Source organism: Melitaea cinxia, chromosome 26, assembly GCF_905220565.1.
Source record: "Melitaea cinxia chromosome 26, ilMelCinx1.1, whole genome shotgun sequence".
Lineage (NCBI taxonomy): Eukaryota > Metazoa > Arthropoda > Insecta > Lepidoptera > Nymphalidae > Melitaea > Melitaea cinxia.
The window spans coordinates 4748857-4774137 of record NC_059419.1 but is presented as its reverse complement, the minus strand read 5'-3'; the positions used below and the strand labels follow the sequence as shown (position 1 = coordinate 4774137).

The 25281-nt window shown below is 35.3% G+C and overlaps 1 protein-coding gene and 1 long non-coding RNA gene across 2 annotated transcripts in view; one reads left to right on the top strand and one right to left on the bottom strand.

Moving 5' to 3' along the window:
* LOC123666548 (transcriptional activator cubitus interruptus) overlaps positions 1 to 22858 on the top strand; it is a 69698-nt gene extending 46840 nt beyond the window's left edge. Inside the window, exons 3-19 of the mRNA XM_045600661.1 lie at positions 407 to 499; positions 728 to 931; positions 1738 to 1924; positions 2845 to 2985; positions 4225 to 4387; positions 4751 to 4945; positions 5405 to 5569; positions 6290 to 6407; positions 7100 to 7275; positions 7682 to 7780; positions 8560 to 8716; positions 10184 to 10304; positions 10622 to 10765; positions 18351 to 18441; positions 19895 to 20065; positions 20248 to 20385; positions 20648 to 22858. Coding sequence (XP_045456617.1) covers positions 407 to 499; positions 728 to 931; positions 1738 to 1924; positions 2845 to 2985; positions 4225 to 4387; positions 4751 to 4945; positions 5405 to 5569; positions 6290 to 6407; positions 7100 to 7275; positions 7682 to 7780; positions 8560 to 8716; positions 10184 to 10304; positions 10622 to 10765; positions 18351 to 18441; positions 19895 to 20065; positions 20248 to 20385; positions 20648 to 22828 — 4544 coding nt within the window. The 3' untranslated portion in view covers positions 22829 to 22858. The remainder of the gene's footprint in view (positions 1 to 406; positions 500 to 727; positions 932 to 1737; positions 1925 to 2844; positions 2986 to 4224; positions 4388 to 4750; positions 4946 to 5404; positions 5570 to 6289; positions 6408 to 7099; positions 7276 to 7681; positions 7781 to 8559; positions 8717 to 10183; positions 10305 to 10621; positions 10766 to 18350; positions 18442 to 19894; positions 20066 to 20247; positions 20386 to 20647) is intronic.
* LOC123666552 overlaps positions 1384 to 25281 on the bottom strand; it is a 93770-nt gene continuing 69872 nt past the window's right edge. Inside the window, exons 2-3 of the long non-coding RNA XR_006745272.1 lie at positions 2852 to 2954; positions 1384 to 1911 (exon numbers count right to left, since the gene is read on the bottom strand). This is a non-coding gene — a long non-coding RNA (uncharacterized LOC123666552). The remainder of the gene's footprint in view (positions 1912 to 2851; positions 2955 to 25281) is intronic.

Genomic DNA, 25281 nt, shown 5'->3' with positions numbered 1-25281 from the left:
CTTTATATTCAAAACGGACCACTGTTGACATCTCAATCTGTTGAAATTAAGGTCTAGAATGACTGAGGTAACTTGATTTGTGTCTGAATTTAAATGAACTCGACTTCGTCATGCATTCGGCGAATCGGTCTCTACGGTTTATTAATGTAGTGTATTAAATTACAGTTTTATTTGTAATAAACGTTTTATAAATTATTAACAGGCCGCGAGTTCGATTTCATCAGGAATTATCTATGACATATCTATTTTATCAATCAAAATTTTAACCAGTAATAGTTTTTGTGGTTCTTTTTTTGTGTCGTGTCTAATCTATTTGTAAATACTTAATATGAATGAACCTTAGTAACAGAAAGCACATTGTACAGTTTATAAAATTCAATGTAAAAAAAAAAAACTATTTTCGCAGGCTTAGAATATTTGAGTGCAGCACGAAGTTTACACCCGGAATTGCATGCAGGGAGCACGCTAGCAAGTCAAGATTTCCAACTTAGTTTAGACGGTAAAATAAATACTCGTGAACTAAATACTTTATTAAAAAACTAAGGACTTAGTTTACTCCTATTGGCGTAGTAATTTCAAGACTTCTACCAGGCATACTTACATATTAATATTGTAGCTTATTTTTAAAAGATACTAAGTATTTTATTAAGACCACACCACAACTTTACAAATCCAAACAATAACCACAAACAGAATTGCTTACTGTAATTTTATGTTACGTTTGCAGGGTCAAGAATTGCTTCGCCAAATCGTCTTAGGTTATCAGGGGGAGCTATTGGAGCTTCCGCTAATAGAAAAAGAGCTGTGTCTTGGAGCCCATACTCAGCTGAGTCGTTAGACCTGGCAGCTGTGATCAGAGCGTCACCTGCCAGTTTAGCAGTTAGAGCACCTTCGGCAGCATCTACCGGCAGCTATGGACATCTTAGTGCCGGTGAGTTACATTAGAAATGTGTAAATATATAATTTTATAGAGAATTTAACAAAGAACGGCCTGTTGCTCCGGTTGCTGCTAAAATTTATCTTGTACATAGGTTACTTAAAGCTTATAATAAGAAAGGAAAACAAACCTTTAACTTTAAGTCCTAGCCTTGTTTTACCTCAAGCAATAAACTATAACTTTAGTATTTACATACTGCGGATAGAAATATTTGAAATAGGTCTTAACAGTTTTTCTATTGATTGATCCATAATATTGATTTTGAATGTGATCATTTTGAACTTCGGTGATTGTCTTATAAGTTTGACCACAACTTAGCGACCGACTCTTGATTCTCTGTTCAAGCACGACGATACTCAATTTGGTCTGTTAATGCTGACCACTACATGACTACTTTCGAGACTAAATACCATGACGCCACAATTATTTTAAATAAATTCTATTAGAACTTATCAAAGATATTTTATTCGTTTGCAATACCATCGTATCCTTAAGCTTTTACATATACATACCTATTGTCTTACAGGTTTTTTACAAATAAATTAATTGATAAATAGGCATACAATGACATGTTGCTGAAGTCACTCCAGAAATGGTATTATTATTTTACTATTCCTTTCTTCGTTTTTATTTGTTTTGGATAAAGCTACATTATGCCAACTGCCTAAAGGATATACGTGTTTTGGAAAAGTAAAAACGTGACTCCAATTTATACGTGTAATGCTATGATGGGCTATCATGGTGTTTTAAAAGCCTTCATTTTGGTTTATATTTTAAAACAATTATCTCCTTATTCATAGGTGCAATATCTCCGGCGCTATCCCTTTCACACGCATCATTGGCGCAACAACTTTTGGCCCGCGGTGGCGTTGTGGGAGGAAGTGGGGTGCTCCCGGGGGGTGTTCTCCTCGACCCTGCTCACCAACAAGCGGCTGCAGCAGCAGCACACCATGCTGCTCATGCTCATCTTGTTGCTGGAATTCACAGGTATACAGTTTTATTAAATTAATTGATTTTAACTGAGGCATAGAATCTCATCTTTCTCAAAATCTGGAGCAACCCAACTCGGGAAGTATCTCGACCTTACAGAAGATCACAACTAAATATTACTACTTTTAGTATTGTTGTATTTCTCTGGTGAGTAAGGTGACCAGGTCTCCAGGTCCCATTAGGGGCAAGGTCAGTAACGCGCTTGCGGTGCTTCTGGTGTTGCAGGCGTCTATAAGCTACGGTAATCGCTTACCATAAGGTGACCCATATGCTTGTTTGCCAACCTCGTTGTATAGCAAAAATTCTAACTATCCACCCGCGATTTCGTCAGCGTACTTTACAATATTTTGGCTGTATTTTTTACTCTTGTTAAAACGTGTTTTACGTTACTTTGTGATAATGTAGCATTTTAGATAGATCTTAATAAATTCTACCGCTATAGATTCGTATTTGTATTCTGTCAATTGTATTCGATCTTATTTACATTACTCATTTCATATTTAAACGACGCGTTGGCGCAGCGGTCACAGTCATGGATTGTACCTGTTGCGCTGGCGGTTGCGGGTTCGATCCCCGCACATGACAAACATTTGTATTGGCCATACAGGTGTTTGCCGTGGTCTGGGTGTTTGTGCAGTCCTAGTGGGTCTCCCCACCGTGCCTCGGAGAGCACGTTAAGCAGTCGGTCCCGGTTGTTATCATGTACACCTGATAGCGATCGTTACTTATAGTAGAGAATATATCCGCCAACCCGCATTGGAGCAGCGTGGTGGATTAAGGTCTGATCCTTCTCCTACATGGGAAAGAGGCCTATGCCCAGTAGTGAGATATTACAGGCTGAAGCAATTTTATATTAAAAAAAAAAATACTTTCATTTACATTGACTCGTAATTTAATAGTCTAATATATTTTTTTAGATCTCACATTTCCTCGCCGACGCAGTTACTAATAGGTGCGCCGGTGGATGTAAGACCAGGTCTCAGTCTGGACGGAACTCCTCAACACATGCAACAACCGCCACAGCAATCTGAAATCACGAGTGTGATGGAAGCTGATAGGTAAGGAGAAACGTTCATTTAAATAAAAATTGTAGTTAATAACCTCGTTTTAATTTTAAAACAAATAAAAAAAAAAAATATTTTTTTACTAGCCGCGCTTTATGCTTTTACACTATTTGTATTTGATAGTTGTCGCTGTGATAAATAATTGCATAAAGAAACGATGTTCGTAGGAACAGACAGACATTATTAGTTATACTAGCTGTGCCGCGCGGTTTCACTCGCGTTAATTTAAGAAAGCAAAGGACTAAATTTTTTTTATAGCCTTTATAGCCTTCCTCGGTGAATGGACTATCCAATAGAAAATTAATTTTTCTATTCGAATTATTAGTTCATTATCGCGTTTAAACAAATAAACAAACTCTTCAGCTTTATAGTATTAGTATAGATATTATATTCAAGTTACCACTTAGATGAATCATCTGCTGAGATAAATGATAAATAAATCAAGAGCATTTTTAGTTCAATTATTGTATTTTTAATGCAAAAATACATTTATTGTTAGTCAGTCAGTCAGTTAGTTCAGCCTATTGCAGTCCACTGCTGGACATAGGACTCCTCAAGTTCACGCCAGACTCCCCGGTTTTCCGCAATCCTCATCCAGCTTACGCTGGCAATGTTACGTAGATCGTCGGTCCAACGGGCCGGAGGACCTCCCACACTACGTTTGCCAAGACGCGGTCTCCACTCCAGGACCCGTCTGCTCCAACGGCCACCGGTCCTGTGACACAGCTGACCAGCCCACTGCCACTTCAACTTGCTAATTCTGTGGGCTATGTCGGTTACTTTCGTTCTCTTGCGGATGGGTTCATTTCTAATCCTATCTTTGAGAGAGACCCCAAGCATAGCCCGTTACATTACATTCATTGTATTATTATTCATTTCGATAGTGATTATCTCGAACTTCGCTGACTGTCATATGAGTTTGACCACAATTTATGTACCGGCTGTTGATTCTATATTTAAACACGACGACGCCAAAATTGATCATTGAAAAACTTAAAAATACAGCGTGCTTTTGGTCACACGATTGAAGTAAAATTCTTTCGCTTTATCTAACTTATATTTCTCTACCAACTTCCTTTCGCCTCGCCCGATCATAGTTTTCGTAACGCGTTTAATAATATCGTCGCCATGCGTTCATCAGCTTACTCATGCTAAGTCAAGCATGCGTAAAGAAGTTTTACTTCCGTAAAACGAATATGAAGTTAATTTTTTTTTGTTTTATTTGTTTTACAGTGCATCAACAGCGTTAGGCCAACGAAAGTCCCCGCCTGGCCTGTTATCGCATAGGGATGGCATGCACTGTAACAAACCATTGTCTGCGGCCGCAGAGAGTACAGTCGACGGCTTAGATTCGAAAGATGAGCCCGGTGACTTCATTGAAACTAATTGTCATTGGGTAAGATTGGTGTAGTTAAAATTAGTTTTTTTTTTAATTTTTATTATTATTAAAAAAAAAATTGAAAATTAGGGTAAGCTTGGTATGACAGTTGCTATTACATCAAAAAAAAAAAAAAAAAAAAAATAAAAATATTGACAAAATTATAGATTACTTAAGTTGTTGATATAAAAAACTTAGTGCTACAATATTTGATGAAATTTCCACTTCTAATTTAAGTATATTTTTTAATTTTTGGATAATCATTTCTAAGCCAACATGCATTTGGCATTGGGTCATATTTTTAATTATTTCAATAAACTAAATTTTTGTCTTCATTTTTTTATATAATTTTTTTTAAAGATTAATCTATTAATTCCTCAGGTCGACTGTAAATTAGAATTCCCAACGCAAGATGACCTCGTAAAACATATAAATACGGACCACATCCACGCAAGTAAAAAGGCGTTTGTGTGTCGATGGGTCGGATGTTCCAGGGACGAGAAACCCTTTAAGGCCCAGTATATGTTGGTCGTTCATATGAGGAGACATACTGGTGAAAAACCTCATAAATGTACCGTAAGTATTGTATAACTTTCACTTCACTGTTACAACCACCTACTTGAATGGTCGAGTAATATATAACGTAATATCTATAATCTGTTTTGTTTTTTTTAACCAAAGGAGTACTGAAAATTTTGACTGAGTTATTATTGGTTCACTTAATCAACATAGTCCGTTTTACACAAACGCTGTAGTTACATGGACACTCAGCGACTTTCTGCGCGTAGCACGTGTATTAGTGAGTGAACCAGACGGTATTGTTTGTAAGTCATGGCGAACATGTTTCCGTCAGCGTACTAAGACATAATTGCGTCATTAAATTCTTTATAAGAATTTTAAAGAATTTTTAAGAATTTGCCTTTAAGTCCATTGAAATCTTTGTTTTAATATACTAAATACCTAAAGCTTGTTTGCTTAAAGTACTCATGGTATTCATTTATTACGTAATGGATTAATTTTAAATGTCCGTTTTAGTTTGAGGGATGCTGTAAAGCATACTCAAGGTTAGAAAACCTGAAGACTCACTTAAGAAGTCATACAGGAGAGAAACCGTACACTTGCGAATATCCTGGATGCGCGAAAGCCTTTTCTAATGCTAGCGATCGGGCAAAGCATCAGAATAGGACACATAGCAACGAGGTAAAAACTATTTCTTTACATGTTTGATACTGGACAAACCTAATTGTAAGTACAACTAGGTCTAGGCTATTATTGCATGGACGTATTTACCGTAGGGCCAAAAGGGCCATGGCCAATCCTGCAATGCAACGCACGAATCGATAATTTTTTGCTATAATTGATGATTACGATTATTTAGTATCTAAAAAAATTATATTATTAGTATCATCGAAATTATTCGAACCTATTACGAAAGAAGGCTTAAAAAGGTCAGCCGAAAACTTTCTAAACTAAATTGTCAATTCTATTAATCGATTCTATTTCGAAATTTCACACCCCTAATTATAAGTACCCCTTTTGTCGCTTTTGCCTTTTTCCTTAATTTATGAGGGCGGCAAATTAAAACGGCCCGGGGCACCGATTCTTAATCGAACGAATCTTAAAATACGCTATTAAATCAGACTAAAATATTTTTAAATATTATGGTATGATTACATTTTATGTAAATTGTCTAGTCACTTAAAATAATTTATAAGTTTCGCTTGTTCAATTATTGTAAGAGTTGGTAACACATTCATAAAGAAAATTATCTTAATCTATTTTAGACTATTGAAAATAAAAAGTCTGTATTTTACATAGATTTTAGTTTTAGATTCTGACGTTTACATAGATTATTAGTTTTTAAGGTAAAAAATAGATTTTCCCAGTAATTTTGGTAAACCCAAATGTGATTGTTTGCAGAAACCATATGTTTGTAAAGCACCAGGATGTACGAAACGTTATACGGATCCTTCATCTCTTCGGAAGCATGTTAAGACAGTACACGGAGCAGAATTCTACGCCAGTAAGAAACATAAAGGTACCTTAATATTTAATTATATTATTGGATGACTGGTGTTTGAAATTTAATGTATGGTAATAAACTTAGTTTACTTTGATACTGTGGCATTTTCTTTTGTTTTTTTTTTCTGTTTTGTCTACTTTTACAAGTACGACTAGTATTTTATAGATATCTATCTCTGCTCTAGCACAGAAGGAAATATCTGGCTAAAATTTATAGACGCTCGACTTGGAAACTAGGTTCCGAAGTAGTATTGAGTTCCTGTGGTGGTTTAGTGGTGAGTAAACTCAGAGCCTTCTGAAGGATCACGGGTAGTATCGGCGACCAAACTTGCAATGCTCCTAGAGTTGTCGAAAGGAGTTGTCTGCCTTTTTATACTATTGTGGCCAACCGTCGAGGCAGTAGCCCACCAGACATAACACCCGTCTGGTTCGAGGATCCTCCCTTTTCAGTTGTGGATGAGGAACTTAACACCCTGTTCCTCACACCCCCAAACTGGTGACCCCGACGTGATTCCTCAGATCCCCAAACTGGTGATCCCGACGTGATCTGAACATTCCCCCAAACTATAAAGGTGCTTACCATCACGTTGTTTGTACCCACCCCGTAATAAACGTGTTTCTTTCTTTCTTTACGCTTGTTCGCCACCGTATTGGTATAAGAGTAAATGTTTAAAGTAACCTTAATTAAATTACGTATTGTATTTCCAGGTTGCAGTCGTGGCGATGACTCAGCTGAGTCTGGAGGTGGTGGGGCGGGCTCGTCCCCCCGTTCAGAGGAGGGCGGAGTCCCGCTCGGGGTTAGAGGACACGCGTCTTCCGCTTCAGTCAAGAGCGAGAGTCCCGCGTCTCCCCTACCTCATGGTTTACACACACCGGCTCATCAGGTTTTTACAATTCTATTGCTAGCCAAAATATTTGCTTGATTATATCTCCTGATCAAATTGAAACAAATTATGTTATTTTTTCCAAAAGATTTGATTATGTTGAGGTTTGTTTGAGGAATAGCAAAACTTATATGCAAATGTTTAGCTGTATTTTGTTTTAAAACATAGTAACTATTTAATTTAAATACCTTCTCCTAGCAAGTAGGCTCCGTGTAGTGTTAGTACTTAATGTCGCACTGGAAACCACGAAACTGAGACAACATCCAACTAAAAAAGTATTTTAATATTTAATACTTAGTTCAATTCTTTGTTCAGATTACGGTTGACTTAATTTTATCAAAGAAGTAAATTAATCAGAATGTTTTTGTTCAGTGCAGAAGGATTAATAGAATAATATGTATTACAGTTATCAGCGCAATGTGGAGGTGATCTCGACTTCGGCGGTTCAGGTCTTGGAGGCTTCAGTGATGAAAATGGTGCTCCTTACTTCAGACTTGATGGCGAGGTAATACGAAATTTCGCTCAATATAAGTCGAGTACTAAAATTATTTTTTCGTATCTTTATAAAAAGAAATGCAGTATTGAAAACTTGATCGCTGAAAATATTGGTTTATTTTGTGTATAAAACAAGTTAACTGAACGGTTTTGAATACAACAATAAATAAATAAATAATGAAAACTCGTAATGCCTTAAAATTACTAACGAGGATTTTTAAACGGCTATTACTAGTCGACATTTTTTTTTTAACATAAATCTAATATAAATAAAGGTCCCATACTCAACGGCTTCCACTAAGAATTTCCCCTGTGTTGGGAGTCTGAAATCACCCGCAATACATAAGCGCAAACGCCCAGACTACGCATAACACCTGCCCCCCCTCTGAGCCCTTCTGATTTGATCCCCAAATCCACGACCATCTGCGCAACCAGCTGGTGCCGTGACTGCATCACCGATTCTTCATCAATACGTACGTTTAAATAATATCAAGAAAATGTCGAAAATAAAAGACATGGTAAATATGCCGTTTTTAATCTTTAAAAAATTTCAATAATAGTAATAATAATAATACTTTATTTCAGACTAGATTTTAAGTCCATATTGGGTTAGTACAACAAAACAAAATTAAATTAAATAATCAATAAGTAAAAATAAAATTAAATAAAGTAAAAGTAAAATCATAAAAATTCAAAAATTTAAAATTCTAAATATTCAATAATAAAAATAAATATGTTAATTTAAATTTTTTTGGAGAATACGTCTTAAATAAAACGAATATCCACCAGGTGGAGCAGGAGGTGGTGGGCGAGGTGGGCCAGCTGCCGCTCATGCTGCGCGCGATGGTGGCCATCGGCGAGCCGCGCGCGCACCACCTCGCGCCGCGCTTCGGGAACAAGATGGCGGTCGCGCGCCTCGTGCACCACCACGGCGACGTGGGCTCTGGTCAGGACCGCACTGTATTCCTTAAACACTGCGTCGGCAAACAAGCGCACGGCCCCCGTGATGGTGAGCGATTACCGTAGCCCTAAGAGAATGCAACATTATTACTAAGTGTCGTAAAATATAGGTACTAGAGTAAAAAGAACAGCCAAAATGTGTAAAGCACACTGGATAAAGGCTGTGAAAAGTTAGAATTTTTGTTATACAATTAGGTCGGCAAACAAGCACCCACCTAATGGTAAACGGTTACCGTAGCCCATAGACGCCTGAAACACCAGAAGCATCGCAAGCGGGATTTGTGCAACATGTTGAATGTATATAATACTCCATTGTTCCTACCTCACCACAGGAACACAAGAGTACTTGAGAACAGTGTTATTTAGCTGTGATCTTCTGTAAGGTTGAGCACGCCTGAGGAAGTACCTCAACCCTACAAAAAGTCACAATTAAATAATAGTGGCCTCAAGTTCGCTCGTTTTCTTGTGTTGAGCAAGATACTGAGATGTCCTAGAGAAATGCGCAATGCTGACAGATGCTACTGATGATTAAGGTATTCGTAGCTTACTATTATACGGATCATATGTTTATTTTCCGCTTAAATTATATATACTATATGCCGTGTGGTGTCGGCCGAGTAGAATAGCACCACCCCCATTCTTCCCGTGGGGGTCGTAATAGGCGACCGAGGGATAAACCTGGCTCAAAATCGTCAGGGTCCTGGAGAAGAAAAACTTCATTTGAAACCCGGAATGGGGTCTCCGTCTAGCATTCGTGGCATAGCCCTAAAATGCGAAAGACTCCTGCAGCCAAACTGGCTCCACACGTATCGACTCGTCGTTCCTGTGGGCCTAGCCAGTGAGGTCGAGAAGGTGGCGCAGAGCTTAGGCTACTCTGCGTTTTCCTGAAGAGTGTCCTAGGCGACACAGTCTCTATCTGACACTGTCTAAATCATCTGCAATAGACTGACTAAGATCAATGAAAGATGAAGGAAATTATATAAAAAAAATCGGTTGATGAAACGAGAAATCCCTAGCGTACCTATAATTTAGTAATAGCTTCATTGTAACAACTTATGACACTGCAATTGTAACCTATGTATGCAAAGAATATTAGCCGATATAGGGATCAGCTTTTCGTTCATACTAGACATTTAATCATTGATATAAAGTGTTTTTGGAAGTAAAATTTCTTTACGCACACTTGACTTGGGGAGTAAGCTGGTGAATGCATGACAAGAGCTTCACGAAAAGTGTGAACGGGCGAAGCGAACGAAAGTCGAGAGGGAGATATAAGTTATTGAAGATAGAAAGAGAGAGAGTTACGTTTCTTTTCTTCGGTAATGTGATCTAAAGCAAACTCATTTTTTGTTTTGTTTTGCACTTAATTTATGTTTATTTTGAGTACCTTTATTTCCTAACAAAAATGAAATAGAATTGAATGCATATAAAAATAATAAATGTTGATTTTTAGGGATGATGCCCGGTAGGACGGAGCTTGGTGGTACAAATGTGGCGGTAGAATTGAAGACCGGTCTTCCGAACACAAGGCGAGATTCCGGTATTTCATCTGGTAGCAGTTTATACAGTGCTAGGTAATTAAATATTTTGATTTAATAATATTTGCAACTACACGCAGAAGTGATAGAACTGACATGATAAACATTTAAAGTGTAGACTTTAAATTACTTGTAAAAGCTTCTAAAACGTATATAAAATAATCGAAGAAAATCGTCTTTCTACGTTTCACGTTCATTCGTCTTTCTTATATATAATTTTTTTTTCAACTCTTGAGCCCAACCTCCGATTTTTGGAGAAAGAAATCAATCAATATATCCTAAAAAAAATTAGAAGAAATTTTCTGATTTTAAGTTTAAACAGGTTTAAAGTAATTATTGTTCTTACACTCTAGGTCTTCTGATATTTCCCGTAAAAGCAGCCAAGCATCAGTAGTATCGGGCGCTGTAGCTACAACTGCAGGCATTGCAGGCGCACAGCGCCTCATGTCACACCATTCCACTGTTTACGACCAGCTTTCGCCGGACAGCAGCCGGAGGTAACAAATTTATCTCAGAAAAAAAATATTGGTCCATAATGACTATCTTGTTAACTAAAGCTACCTCGCTGCTTTGTTGCAAGTTGATGGATAGTTTAGACCTTCCCCTAGCAAAATGGTTCCTTGTTCATAAACTAAAATTTGACGTCAGCATGTCACATAAATAAATATGTCAGCTTTTGTACGCAATTAGCAAGAAATTTATAAACAACAGACGGACCGATCACGCCACCTAGCACATCTAGCAGCATCGTTCGATAGTCACCTACCCTCACTCATTATATTACTCAAGTTATTTTGACGTGTATAAATCGAACAACCTCGGCTAAGGCAGTCTTGGCTCTGGCTTGGCACGGTGTACTTGTTGTATCCTGCTAGTAGCTTAACCTAGACTCTTTCAATAATTAATTTGTGCAAACGAATTAATTTTTACATAACGATCTATAATTTGGCTAGGCAGGGCGGACACCTCGAGCAGTGAAGGTGAGCTTTGATGTACATCTCAAAGAGGACCTTCTTAAACCTACACCTAGGTCGTAAGTCCTAGGCACTGCTCTGGGTTACTCCCTCTGCCACATGATGGACTCGGCACCCGCATGGTGGAACCATCGAATGGTTAGAAGTTCTTCTTACCCCTGTTAACTAATAACTATCCCGCATCCCGTGCCGCATTACCCTTCTGTTAAGTAATTCCTGTGTCATAATAAATTGGTAATATCATAAATTGTGTTTACTTGTGCCAACATTGACCACTGAAGCCCACAGTAGACCGAGTACTCAGAGACGATGAGCGAGAGAAATCTACCTTCCGACAAATATTTTTTTAAAATAATTATCTATAACATACACACACGGTCGTCTGATCCTACGGAAAGCAGCTTAATGCTTGTATTATAGATAACAGCCGACTGGAAAAGCTACATTTTTTTATAACTATTTATTTATTTATTTATAGAACACCAACAAAGTATACACCATATTTCAAGTGCATATACAAAAACAGTAGAGTCTGAGTGTAACTTTAATTATAGGTGATAACTACATTAAACTCGACTAACATCACTTACTTAAACTTAAGATAGTGTTTTACAATTAAATTAATTACAACAAAAGATTAAAACAAAAGAAATCAAAGAATTAAAGAGAAATAATTTGTAAAAATATTAAATACTAAAAACACTAAAAACTAAAAACTGATCACTTTGCTGATAAATTCAATTTAATCATTATTTTAAATTGAAAATTTGTGTCGTTAAAAATGTCTATATCCAGATTTTTTGAAATAATGCTGTGGGATCTCATCATTCTGTATAAATGTGCCTGATTACCCAAGTTAGAACAAGCTGAGGTACAATAAAATAGCATTCGTTTATTTAAACGTAGACATTTAGTAGGTGTCGAACAGGACAATCCAGTACACCATTAATTAGTTTATACAAAAACAGGTTGTCAAGCAAGTATCTTCGACTTTTGAGAGTGTTCATATTAAAAGTGACTCAATCTATCGCGATAATGCGAAATTTCATTAGCTTGGCCAAATTTAAAAGTAAGGTGCCATAGAAAACATTTCTGAATGGGTTCCAAACAACGCTACAGTATTCGAGCTCACTGCGAACGAATGCGTTATGTAAAGCTATAGTAGTTTGGGGGTTGGTGAACTCGCTACTACTTCGCAGTATAAATCCCAGATTCTTGAAACCCCTATTACATATTCCTTCAATATGATTATTAAATCGTAATGCACTATCTAGCATTACACCCAAGTCGCGAATAGTATTTACAGTTTTCAAAGTGTACTGATTCAATCTGTATTCCCTTTAACTCACTAATTTATGTCTGGTAAAGCACATGACATGACATTTTTTATGGTTTAGACTCATACCATTAAAATCACACCAATCCATGAGACGATTCAAATTACTTTGAAGTAAAACAGTATCTTCGGTAAAAGAAATAATGCGAAAGAACTTAAGATCATCAGCAAACAAGAATATTTTTTGAGTATAAAAAGCATTCATTTATGTCGTTTATAAATAATTATGTTGAACAATATCGGGTCTAGGTGAGAATCTTGAGGCACTCCTAATAATACATTAGTATGCGTTAGATAAATAGCCATTTCGTCCCTTAGCTAACAACACCGCTTAAGTCATTTTTAACAACTTTACAGGAGACGAAAAAAAATGTCTATTTTATAAAATCAGAGATGTGATCATATTTGCGTAGGCCAAATATGAAACGGATACATAAATTTTGAATGCGCTCAAGCTTATTAAGTTGCTCCTCAGTAATGTCAAGATAAGCAGTGTCAGCATAATCCAGCAAAGGTAAGAGAATGCTATGTACAAGCGCAATTTTTGTGGGAGTGGGAAGAAAATTCTGCAGCCTGAGGAGTGATCCTACAGCTGAAAAAACTTTTCGACTTAATTCACACGTCTGTGGACACCAAGAGAGATTTTGATCCAATATAATACCCAAGTTAGTCACTTTATCGCTGTATGGGATTTCAACGCCATCAAAAATTATAGGAGACAGTTGTGATTTATTAATACGAGAAATAAATTTAGAGCTTCCTGTTATAATTGCTTGCGTTTTCCTTGGATTGACTGTTAAACCAAAGGATTTACTCCAATTAGCAACTCGTAATAAATTATCATTGATAATAGAGACAGTTTGTGGTAATTCTTCAATAGTACAGTGTGTGTAGATTTGGAGATCGTCAGCATAAAGATGGTAGAGAGAAGATATAACTTTGCTGATGGAATTGATGAATACAGAAAATAAGTGAGGGGAAAGCACGCCACCTTACGGTACGCTAGCTCTGACCGCACTCCAATTAGAAAAGGAGTCGTTAACCCTGACTCGTTGCCGGCGACCTCGCAAGTAATTTTGAAACCACTCAGTTACCTCAGGAGATATGTTAAGAGTATACAAAGTATCAGACAGTAAGTCAAAGTCCACGGTATTAAATGCATTAGTAAAATCTAACAGCGTCAAGACCGTGACTCTTTGGTCGTCCATATTCGACCTGATATCATCGGTGATTTTAAATAACGCAGTAGTCGTGCTATGTCCAGGACGAAAGCCGGATTGGAAGGGATTAAGGAGATTATGATTTAGAAGGAAACGGCTAAGCTGCTGATGTACAAGACGCTCAGGAGCTTTGGAAAGAAATGGAAGGATGGAAATGGGACGATATTCAGATAAAGAACACGGATTACTTTTTTTAGGTAGAGGAATAATGTCAGCATCTTTCCACACTGACGGAAAAGAGTTAGTGGAGATGGAGAAAATAAAAATAAATGTGATAACTGGACATAGAATATCAATTAGAGGGATAATCATGTTACGACTAATGCTGTCCGATCCAACCGAGTTAGATTTAATTGCGAGAATGCTACTCTTAACATCACATTCGGAAAACTGGCTAAACAAGAAAGTAGGAACATCAGGAGTTATCGTCGTAGAAAGCTGATTTTTTGTACGTAACTTAGTTGTGTCATCTATGACAACAGAAGAAGAAAAGTGGAGGTTCAAAGAATTGAGATCTAAATGTTGAGAACTAATTTGACGGGATTTACCAACTCCAAGTGATCTAAGAAAATTCCAGACTTTACCGGAATCTTCCAGTGAGACAAATTTATAGATATAGCGTCGCTTTTCATCTCTACACAGTCTATTGCAGCGATTTCGAGCCCTTACATATTTTTCCCTATTAACCTCACTGGGATCCATCCTGTACTTCGCCTTAGCATGATTCTTTTTGTTCTGTAATTTTCTAATCTCAGATGTAATCCATGGCGCCGGAAGATGTTTTATTTTCACAGGGCGAATAGGCGCATGAACATCATATAGCTGAGTTAATAATGCGTTAAAAACAATTACTTGCTCATCAACTGTACTCGCATTGTGAACCCCAGACCAGTCAATTTTAGTTGCGTCCTCCTGTATTCGTTCCAGATTTATTCCACCAAAATTTCGCTGCAGAAGAATTCTAGATTTTATTTTAGGAGGCCTAAGTTTATAAGATAAAAATAAGAGGTCATGATAGGAGAAAGCGTTAGCAGTACATTGACCATGTTTAGTAACATGGTCAATTGAGGAAACAATAATTAAATCTAGAAGTGAAGGAGAGCAGTTAGGAACAATGTGAGTAGCAGATAAGGGTAACATATGCAAATTAGCAGCGTTAACAATAGTATTAAGACGGGTAGACCGGTGGTTGTTTTTAAGCAAGCAGGTGTTAAAATCGCCCATGATAACCGTGTGATTATATAAAGAAGTAAAATTATGAAGTAATGTTTCAAAAGCACCAAAATAGTCAACAGTGAGACATGGACTATAAAAAACACCGAGAAGTAGTTTGGCATGTGAAAAAATCACTTCGATAAGAAGATGTTCGGCACCACCACCGGTCTGAGGTTGCGAAGTGTCAATAATATTATACGGAATTTGAGAACGAAGATAAATAGCAACACCTCCACCCGACCGGCCAACGCGATCATTGCGGATCAGGCGGAATCCCGGTAAAGAGAAAGAAGTGGAAGGTAAACAAGGCCTAAGCCAAAATTCGGAAACTAATATAGCATGGATATGGCTAACACTGCCAAAGGTAGACAAGAAATCAGGATAATGTGCAGGAATACTCTGCGCGTTAATGTGAACTGCATTGAAATTCTTTAAGCAACTAGAGAAATGAGAATTTAGACTGTCGCTTAAACAAGGAATATTTTGAAAACTGTCGTCACTACAATTTTCCTCAGTAGATGAAGATAAGGACATAAATTCACTACATTCACTTGAAAATGACATTGACTTGAAATAATTATTAAAAGTACGTATATAATATGTATGACTAAAAATTGCAAAAAGAAAAGAAAATAAATATTTATAATAAGCAAAACAGACAAAAAATATATAAATATAAATATTAAAATGAAATATAAATATAAAAAAGAAAAACAAAAATAAAACAAATGAAAAGAAAAATTAATATTAAAAAAGTTACTGAAAACCATTTAACTCACCCGCCAGCTGCAAGGATAGGAATGACATTTAATATTTACAATGAAAAAGAAGAAAACTAAACAAAATAAAGAGATATAAACATGATTGAAAAAAAAATTACAAATTTTAACAATAAAATTTAAATTTCGAACATAATTAAAAAATTCAAATTACCCACCACAGTGAAAATCTCGTATTATTGTCAATATCAAACTTGTAATATACACGTAGGTAGTCACATAAAAAAAACATATACGACCACCAACATTCAATCGAAAATAAAAACAAGACAGTGATAAAAAGTTATAAAATATAAAAGTTTAAATTTAAAAATTGTACAGTGGTATAAAATGAATTTAAAGAATGGTTAAATCAAATCATAATATTATATATTTAAGTGTAAGTGACAGTTATTGCAAATGAATTATTTTTTTACCGGCCTCTTAGATCGAGATGCAACACTTTTGTATTCCGACGATTTTACGGTAGCTATATTTGGAGGTGGTGACTTGACTACTTCTACGGGCGTGCCATCTGGGATTTCATCAAGGTCAGTTAAGTTCTCAACCTTATAACGTGTTCCATTCGGAGCCAGGACATAGATGCAGCCATCACGCGTCCAGCACTTATTAATACCAAACCGCTCCCGAGCCGCAAGAAAAGCATCATGTCGGGGCCTTGTCAGAAACTCGGACTGCGTGACACCAGTTCCCTTTAATTTTGCCTTCGCGAACCACACCTGATTTCGGACTGCCAGGTCAGTGAACTTGACTACTAGCGGCCGTGGTTTCTTACCTAAGGAGCGGCCAAGCCGGTAAGATAATTTTATACTTGCACTCGAGAAGTTAGGTAAGTTAAGATTCTCAGCGACGAGATTAGTAATTCGAGCAGAAGTGTCCTCCGCTTTTTCTTCAGATACTCCGTGGAAAAGAAGGAACTTACGCCGCGTTTTCGTTTCTTGTCGATCCATCTCCCTAGGAACTCAATCTGATTCTTAAGTGCAGTTAAAGCAAATAACACAAATTTTTTAAATGCTGTGAACTCTGCTGCCAGTGAAGTGGTCGTTAGTGGAGAGAGATTTCAATCCAAGTCCTGTTGAAAGTCATTCATTCTGGTTTTAAACACCTCTGTCATCGTCGTTAGATCTGCTCTCAGAGACTCCATCGTAAATACGGACGAAGGAAACTGAAGGATCGCCAAAAAATTACGCAAAGGAGATTGCTTGCTGGTGAGTGATGGTAATTAAATAATTAAAAAATTCATGAAAAGCTTTCTAATTTAAATTAAAACCGAATTTAACAGTAAATTTTTAGCAACGACGTATATAAGCTGTTCACTACTTCGCATCTACCCGCGCGAATAATGGTTATGTTACAATGTCTATAAAAAAACCCGATCACTAAGTTCTTGTAGCATTAATGTTTGTTATATTTAGTGAAGACTGTTTGAAAACTAATTTATTTATTTATTTTCAGTGGAAACAAACAGTATACAATAATTTTTACAAATTAGCACATATTTTCAAAATCATCACCAGAACAGTTTCCAACGACTAATAACACATAACAAGTACGTTGCGTAGATGCGCCACAAAACAAAGCAAACTTACATGAATCAATGAGATTAAAGAGAGTGTGAAACTATCCAATTTACAGATTACATCAAAAATACCATAAATAAAACAATTGTGTCGATCAATAAGAATGTCAACTAAAATTTAAAATCTAAATTAAAAATGATAAAAAGTGATAGTAATAATTATAATTATAATTTTAAATCATTTTAAATACGATTACCTTTAGACAAAATATCCCTAATATGAGAATTAAATATGGTCAATGAAAGATTAAATATATCACAGTCCAGAAACAACTTATTGTACCTATTACAACTTCTATTGATAAATAAATTTCGTGCAAAATTAGTTCATTACAAATATTGATATACACTTAAAACCATAAATAAATATCAGGAATGGACTCAGAATGCATCGGAAAACAAACGGAAACGAAACGAGTGACGGACACAGTATTACTCATGGAGCATAGAGCATTTCTCTATGCTCCATGCTATTACTGTTAGTCAGCTGTCAAAGCTGTCATTAAAAATATGATTTATTTTAAATCGATACGAAATCGATAATCATTTTGGTTTATCAGATATTAATTGAAATTTTCGATATTAAAGTAACTTTATTTAAATGTTCTTTATTGTTTCCAGCTTTAATTGTGCATCTAAATATCTTGAGTTAATTAACTTGTGCAAACATTTTCTTTTTGAATTACCCAAATAATTTGATGAAAACTATCTTTCTCAATTTTCTCCGCTTCTAGATTCAGAATTGAGCTGATATTTTATATTTTAAATAAAAAAAATTTGACCAATTTTTTAAACAATATCTCTACTCATTACATTTTGGCCCAAAAGTCCCCATCTCCTTTAAGTATTAGCTTGAAAAAAGGTACACTCATTAGGTACTTATTGTAAATTGCTCTTCTATTTGTCTAACAACAGCTATTTTGTAAGAAAATATTTCAATAATATCAACTTTTGTAATTAAATAAATATTTTATTCCAGATCTAGTCAAGTATCATGTGTGGGATACGCACCACCACCATCATCAGCGCTGGCGGCTGTTCAAGCTGTAAGGACCTCACAAGGCAATCAGGTAACCGAATAAGTATAATTACTGGACATTTGTTATAAAATACAGTGCACTCTGTAAGTACTCTAAATGGAGATACTCATTAAATATGAATTTTCCTAAGTTACTTCATAAAAATAAGGTTTTGATTAGTATAATTTAGAAGTAAATCTATACATATAATAAAATGGTAGGAAAGTCAAAACTGTACATTAAATATTTTTTTAAAAGAATATTTGGGGTTTGATCTACAATCGATACCGAAGCCAAAAATATAGTTTTTGGAATTTTTGTCTGTTTGTCTGTCTGTTTGTCTGTTTGTCTGTATGTATGTCCGGGATAAAGTCTAAAGTACTGCATGGATTTACTTCGAATTTGGCACGAATATTATTAAGAAATCGGGTCAACATATAAACTACATAATATCACGCTATCACCTACGGGAACGAGCAGTGAACCTTTATTTCTTCAACGCATTCTGTAACAACGTGTAATCTAACGACGCATATTTGAATGTTGTTGTTATTATGTTAATAACCATGCTATAAGCTTCACTCTATAAATAAAGACATTCTTTAGTATATTTAGTATCAGCATTGCATCCGTGTGAAGCCGGGACGGGTCGCTAGTAAATAATAAATCAATATATGCGTACCGGCACGGTACCTGTGCTGTTGTAGGCAATTAGCAAGAGATTTATAAACAACAGATGCACCGATCACACCACTTAGCATATCGTTCGATATTCACCTACCCTCACCCATTCTATTACTCGAATAATTCTGACGTGTATAAAACGTCTGAAGCAACCGCGGCTAAGGCAATCTTGGCTTTGGCTTAGCACGATACACTTATTATATCCTGCTGGTAGCTTAACTTGTTTGTGCAAGCGAATTAATTGTTACATATTATATAACGATCTACAAAATTCGGCGAGGGTAGGGCAAACAACTCGAGCAGTGAAGGTGAGCGTTGATGTGCAGCTCAAAGGGGGCCTCCTTAAACCTACACCTAGGTCGCAAGACCTAGGAACTGCTCTGAGTTTCTCCCTCTGCCATACGATGGACCCGGTAAACGCGCGGTGAATCCATCGAATCATAAGAAGTTTGTCTTCGCCCCCTTAACTAATAACTATCTTGTGTTACCTTACATTGCAATTAACCAGTCTGACACCTCTTTTCCTACATATATATTTACAATTTAAATCGTTTCAATAGTTCGCTACATAAGCTACATACTAACCCAAATAAAATATAAACACGACATTTTAAATATTTTCATCATGATGAAACAACTTTTTTAGATTTTATCGCGGTTTATAAGTTTTTTAAATACCCGATGTTTCGGATACTTTACGAAGATTGAGTCCTCGGGCATCTAAAAAACTTAATAAACTGCGATAAAATATGAAAAAGTTGTTTCATTATGATGAGTGAAATTCGCATAAACATTGAAAACAATATTTTCATCATTTTAGGCGGTATTATTGCGAGGAGTGACATGTTCTGAAGTAAGAGCAGAGGAATTGGCTCTCGAGCTTGATCCCAACGTGCAGGTTAAGGAGGAAGCGAGAAGACTGTCGGAGCAGTCGAACCTCAGTGACCAAGCACAAGGCTACCAACCATACCCCTGTAATAATGACGATGTGGTAAGTAAATCTTTCCACAGAATGAGACCGAAAACTTATTACTTTGATTCAGTATTTCATACAAGTCAAGTCAAATGTCAAAACTGTAATTCCAAAAATTTATTTTGTATTTATGTAGACACATTTAAAATAACAAAAACTTATAAGTATAGTATGTATAATTAAATTAATCATTTTTACAGGGTGACGCGCCATTCCCATTCAAAACAGAAGATGACCACGAGGTGAATTACAAAGAATCTCGTTCGAACTCAACTAATACTGTGGTCATCACTACAGCACAAGTTCATCACCCAAACCAAGAGGTTAACCTGGAACAGGTAAATTTTGTAAAATTTCAGTAATGTGCTAGTTAGACAAACATCATGAAATCGAAGCTTACGTCAACTTATTAAACAAAAAATTTAAAACCAAATAAGTTTTATTCAAAATAATAAATAAAATATTTACGACTTATAATTTGAATGCTGAAAACTATTTTTCTCAGAAAATGATTTTTTTTCCGACATGTATCATTTGTTTGTAACTATGTTTTTTTTTGCATAAGGTTGTTTGTAGCTAAATATGTTTTTTTTGCATAAGGTCGCTGAAGGAGAAATGGTGGAGAATAAGCTAGTGATACCAGACGAAATGATGCAATATCTTAACCAATCAATATTGGGAACCGAGTCGGTAGCACCAGCTAAAACGGACTCCACCAACCCAGAACCCGCAGCAACGAATGATGAAAACGATACCACTACCAAAGACGTTATAAGCAGTGAAATACAAAATACGAACAATTCCAGTGATAAAATCAGTGATGTCGCCACAAGTGACGATTCTCTTCTTAAAAATCTAGGTGCCATAGGAAGTGATCTCAATATAAGTGATATCAATGTTGATTTAAGGTCGTTAGACGTTAGTATGTCTGGTAACAGTGGCTCTCTATTAGTAGCAAAATCTCCAGACGACAAGAACACACCTCTCCAAGAACAAGTCATTACTGAAGTGACAAACGAAAAATCTGAGCAAGATTATTCAAAACCTCAAAAAACAAATGTTGCAGCAAACAATCCCTTACAATCCTTACAAAATATGACAGCGAATCAAACTGAACAGTCTAATCGAATAGGAATGGGCAATACACTACCTCAAAAACAAGCAATGAGCCCTAAGACTATTGTTATGAGCCCACAAACAGTTATGAGCCCAAATTTGGCCAATAGCATGCTCAGCCCTCAGAGTCTTCCACACAGTTCAATGAGCCCTCAAAGTGTTAGAAGTCCGCAGCATATGGCTCATGGTATCATGAGTCCTCAAAGTGTCAGAAGTCCGCAGCATATGCCTCATGGTATCATGAGTCCTCCAAGTGTATATAATGTTATGAGTCCGCAGAGTGTTATGAGCGTGATGTCTCCACAGCATAATGCTATGAGTCCGCAAAGTATGCAAAGCCTTTTGAGCCCTCAGATACCAAACCAAATGATGATGAGTCCTAGACATACCAATATCGGAAGTCCTAATTCCCAAAACATTGCAAGTCCTATGCAGATGAACATGGCCAGTCCTATGGCTCAAAATAATGCTAGTCCAATGAGTCATGGCATGCCTAGTCCTATGCATTCAGGATTACAAAGTCCTATTACAAGCCCCATGGTACAGAATATTTCGAACATGACAATGAATGGTCAGCCGGTTCAAAATCAAAATATGATGAATAACATGAACTCATCACAAATGATGTCAGCTCAGCAGTATAATAATTACCAGAATTGTAGTAATAAAATTCCTAATAAAAAATATAACAATGTTCCTAATCAATACCAAAACCAAAATTGCAATCAAGCACAACCTTACCCTATCCAAAACCAAGTAAATATTAATATGAGGAATCAAAACATGCAACAATACCAAACAATGCAACAATTTAATCACAATGCACAACAATTTAATGTTATGACGCCGAATAACCAGAATCTTGTGTATACTAATCAACTGACAAATTATGCTCAACCGATGAACTATCCAAACCAAAGTAATCAGATGCACCCAATGCAAATGTCAAGGTCATCTATGATGAGTGTCGATAATAGTGGTAATATGAACCGTGGAGCATTGAACAGTTACTGTGAACAACAAAACGTATGCCAACCGATACAAAATGCCCAATACAACCAAAATATGCAATACCCTCAACCGCCTCCATACAATTCTGCGACAAATTCATCCCATGTAATGGGTCCACCGCCTCCAAAAAATAACCACCAATATAACCAAGCAATGATGAATAACAATCAATATTATAACGATCAAAGATCATACTATCAATGGGATTATCCGGGCAATCAATTCAACAAACATAACATGCAAAAATCAATGCAGAACTCAGTAAACATGTCGACTGGAAGTCAGAAACCAATCAACGCTACAGGGATACCTATGAATTGCAATCAAATGGCAAAAAATGGAGAGCAACAAACCGATTGCAGTATGAACAGTTTGCGCATTCAAAACAATCAGGCGGATGTCCAAGTGTGGGACATATCCCAATCCCAAATAGAGGCTTCGAACGGAAGGAAGAAGAATCAGAATACGATGCGTCAAGAAACTTATCAGAGAACGTTAGAATATGTGGAGAACTGTGAGAATTGGAAGAGTTCTGAAATGGTTTCGAGCAGCACACATCCGTTGAATAGCGGCGACAATATGGTTGTGAACGATCTCCAAACTTCATTAACTTCGTTTTATGAAGAAAATCAATATTTGCAATTGATACAATAGTTTTAAGTAGATTGATGATTTAAACGTTAAACAAATTTGGAAGTCGACGGGTTGTAGACGACAGACAGGTTAAAAGTGCAAGAGACTGATTAATTTTAAATTCTAAATTTCCTTTCTTTTTTAGAAATGTACAAGTACATTGTTCCTCTTACTTTTTAAACTTTAGGTATTACAATATTTTAAATCGACTCAGATTATAAAAGATAAATTTACGTCAATCTGCTTTTAAAGTATAAATTTTATTATTTTCAAAATAGCTATTTTCTTAGTTTAGTTAAATGCTGCACTTGAATAAGATGATGAAGAAATGTAAAAAAAAGGCTACTTCAAAAATAATTACCTGCAAAACACAAAATACAATTTTGTGTTCATCTGTATCTATTTTAGTGTTGTGATTTAAATTTATTAGTAAGTAGCACCACAACAATAACAAATACTAAAATGGGTATAGATACACATAACTAAATTGGTGAAAAAGATGCACAAACCTTATAAAATATTTGTAAATAATGTATAATTTTTTTACTAAGTACACGTCTTCCAACCTTTGTAAGTACAATAACAATTTACTCAAATTTAAGTTAAAAATAAGTGACTATGTATAATTGTAAATTTTACACTGAATTTTGAAAATGTGCCTTTGTATTTGTAACACTAAATATTTTCAATGGTGCCTTATTCATGATAATAATAAAATTAATTAAATAAAAATATTCTTATAGATTAAGTATAAGTTCCCACTGAGATTATTAAATAAATGTAATTGTACAAAGTAGACTTTTTTAGAATTTTTACAAATGTTGAAAGAAAAAATTATAAGTTTATTTTTAAGTATTAAACTGTACGATTATTTTAGTTAATATTCTTATTGCAATATATCAAGCGTTGTTTCGAAGACAACGAATCTCCTAGAATAGTGTTACTATATGAGATTACTAGGTTAAGATATTGTTATAATTATTTAAAGTCGATAATGAACAAGAACAACGCACAAGTGTATTGAACGGAGAAAATGTATTTTGTAATAAATTATTGTTTGTACAAAAATGTTTGTAAACTTTTTAGAATGTTAATTTTAATGAAGCTATTGATTAAATTTCTTATATTACGTATTTCTTTCATTTTATACACAATATTAAAAATATTTTTAATTTTCATTCATTATTATGATAAAAAAGAACTACAGCAGCCCGTCTTAAAAGGCACCTCAATATTACAAAAGATAATGCTCATTTCATACCCAAATAGTACTGCTCGCAAGCTGTTTTATGTTCCGAGGGTAATAAGTATAATAATCTAATACATATATCGTAATCGCCGCCTAACATTATCATTCTGTATCATTTAAAAATAGAAATAAAACTATTTCAAATCTTAACTATAATTATTGCGCAATATCAACATTGCCACTATCATGAAAACAGACAATCTAAGTCTTGTTTTCATGATTGTTTCATACAATACAGAAGGAATGCTGGCTGAAAACAAAAATTTTTAATGCCTAAAACAAATAAAAAAAAAAATCGAACTACACTACATATTCAAAATCGATGACATTACAAAAATAACGCCTGTCGTATACATTCCATCCCGTTACGTCGGCCACATAAAAATAGACGATTATTTTGGAATGTGTTGCCAGCAGACGCTATCAATAAAACGCAGAGAAAACTAATTTCTCATGTTTTAGCGAAAACTTTGATTTTCTTTGTAATGTTTGCGTCATGAAATCTATAATTATTATTGTTACATACTGCTTTATGAATAAATGTGTTATGCAAAATTAATTCTAATGTCTCGATAATTTAAATATAAAGCTGTGGTACGTGCTGATACTGATTCGAATAAAATAATTAAGTTAAAAAGTTTAACTATTTTTAAACTGATGAGTAGTTTTTTCTTTCATTTTATACATATTTACGTATGTTATTTTTTGAAAACAGTAGTGCTAAAAATTAATTTAATCGAAAAATAATTTCTTCTTTCTGTTAAATCGAAAGACATTGTAGTTTCTTTTTAACCGACTTCCAAAAAAGGAGGACATTCTCAATTCGACTGAATATTTTTTTTAATGTATGTTACATCAGAACTTTTGACCGTGTGGACCGATTTCGACAATTTTTTTTTTAATCGACAGGTGGAGTACGCTGCATTTCTCGTCGATGTAATTGAAGTCGGTTTTTTTTCGTTTGCGAGCAAACAGTTATTTTTAAAGGCATTAATGTAGCATTTATTGTAATTTATAGGATGTCGATAATGATTTCTGTGTAAGATACAGCGAAGTTCTACTGAAAGGCATTAATTTAATTCCCTTAGTCAGATTACAATGTATCAATGCAATGAATGTATATTGATGAAATAAATTATAGTTTAAAAAAAACTAAAATACACGCTTTTATAGCTAATTGAACTAAAAAAAACCAAAGAAACCTTTATTACATTACAGTAGAAGA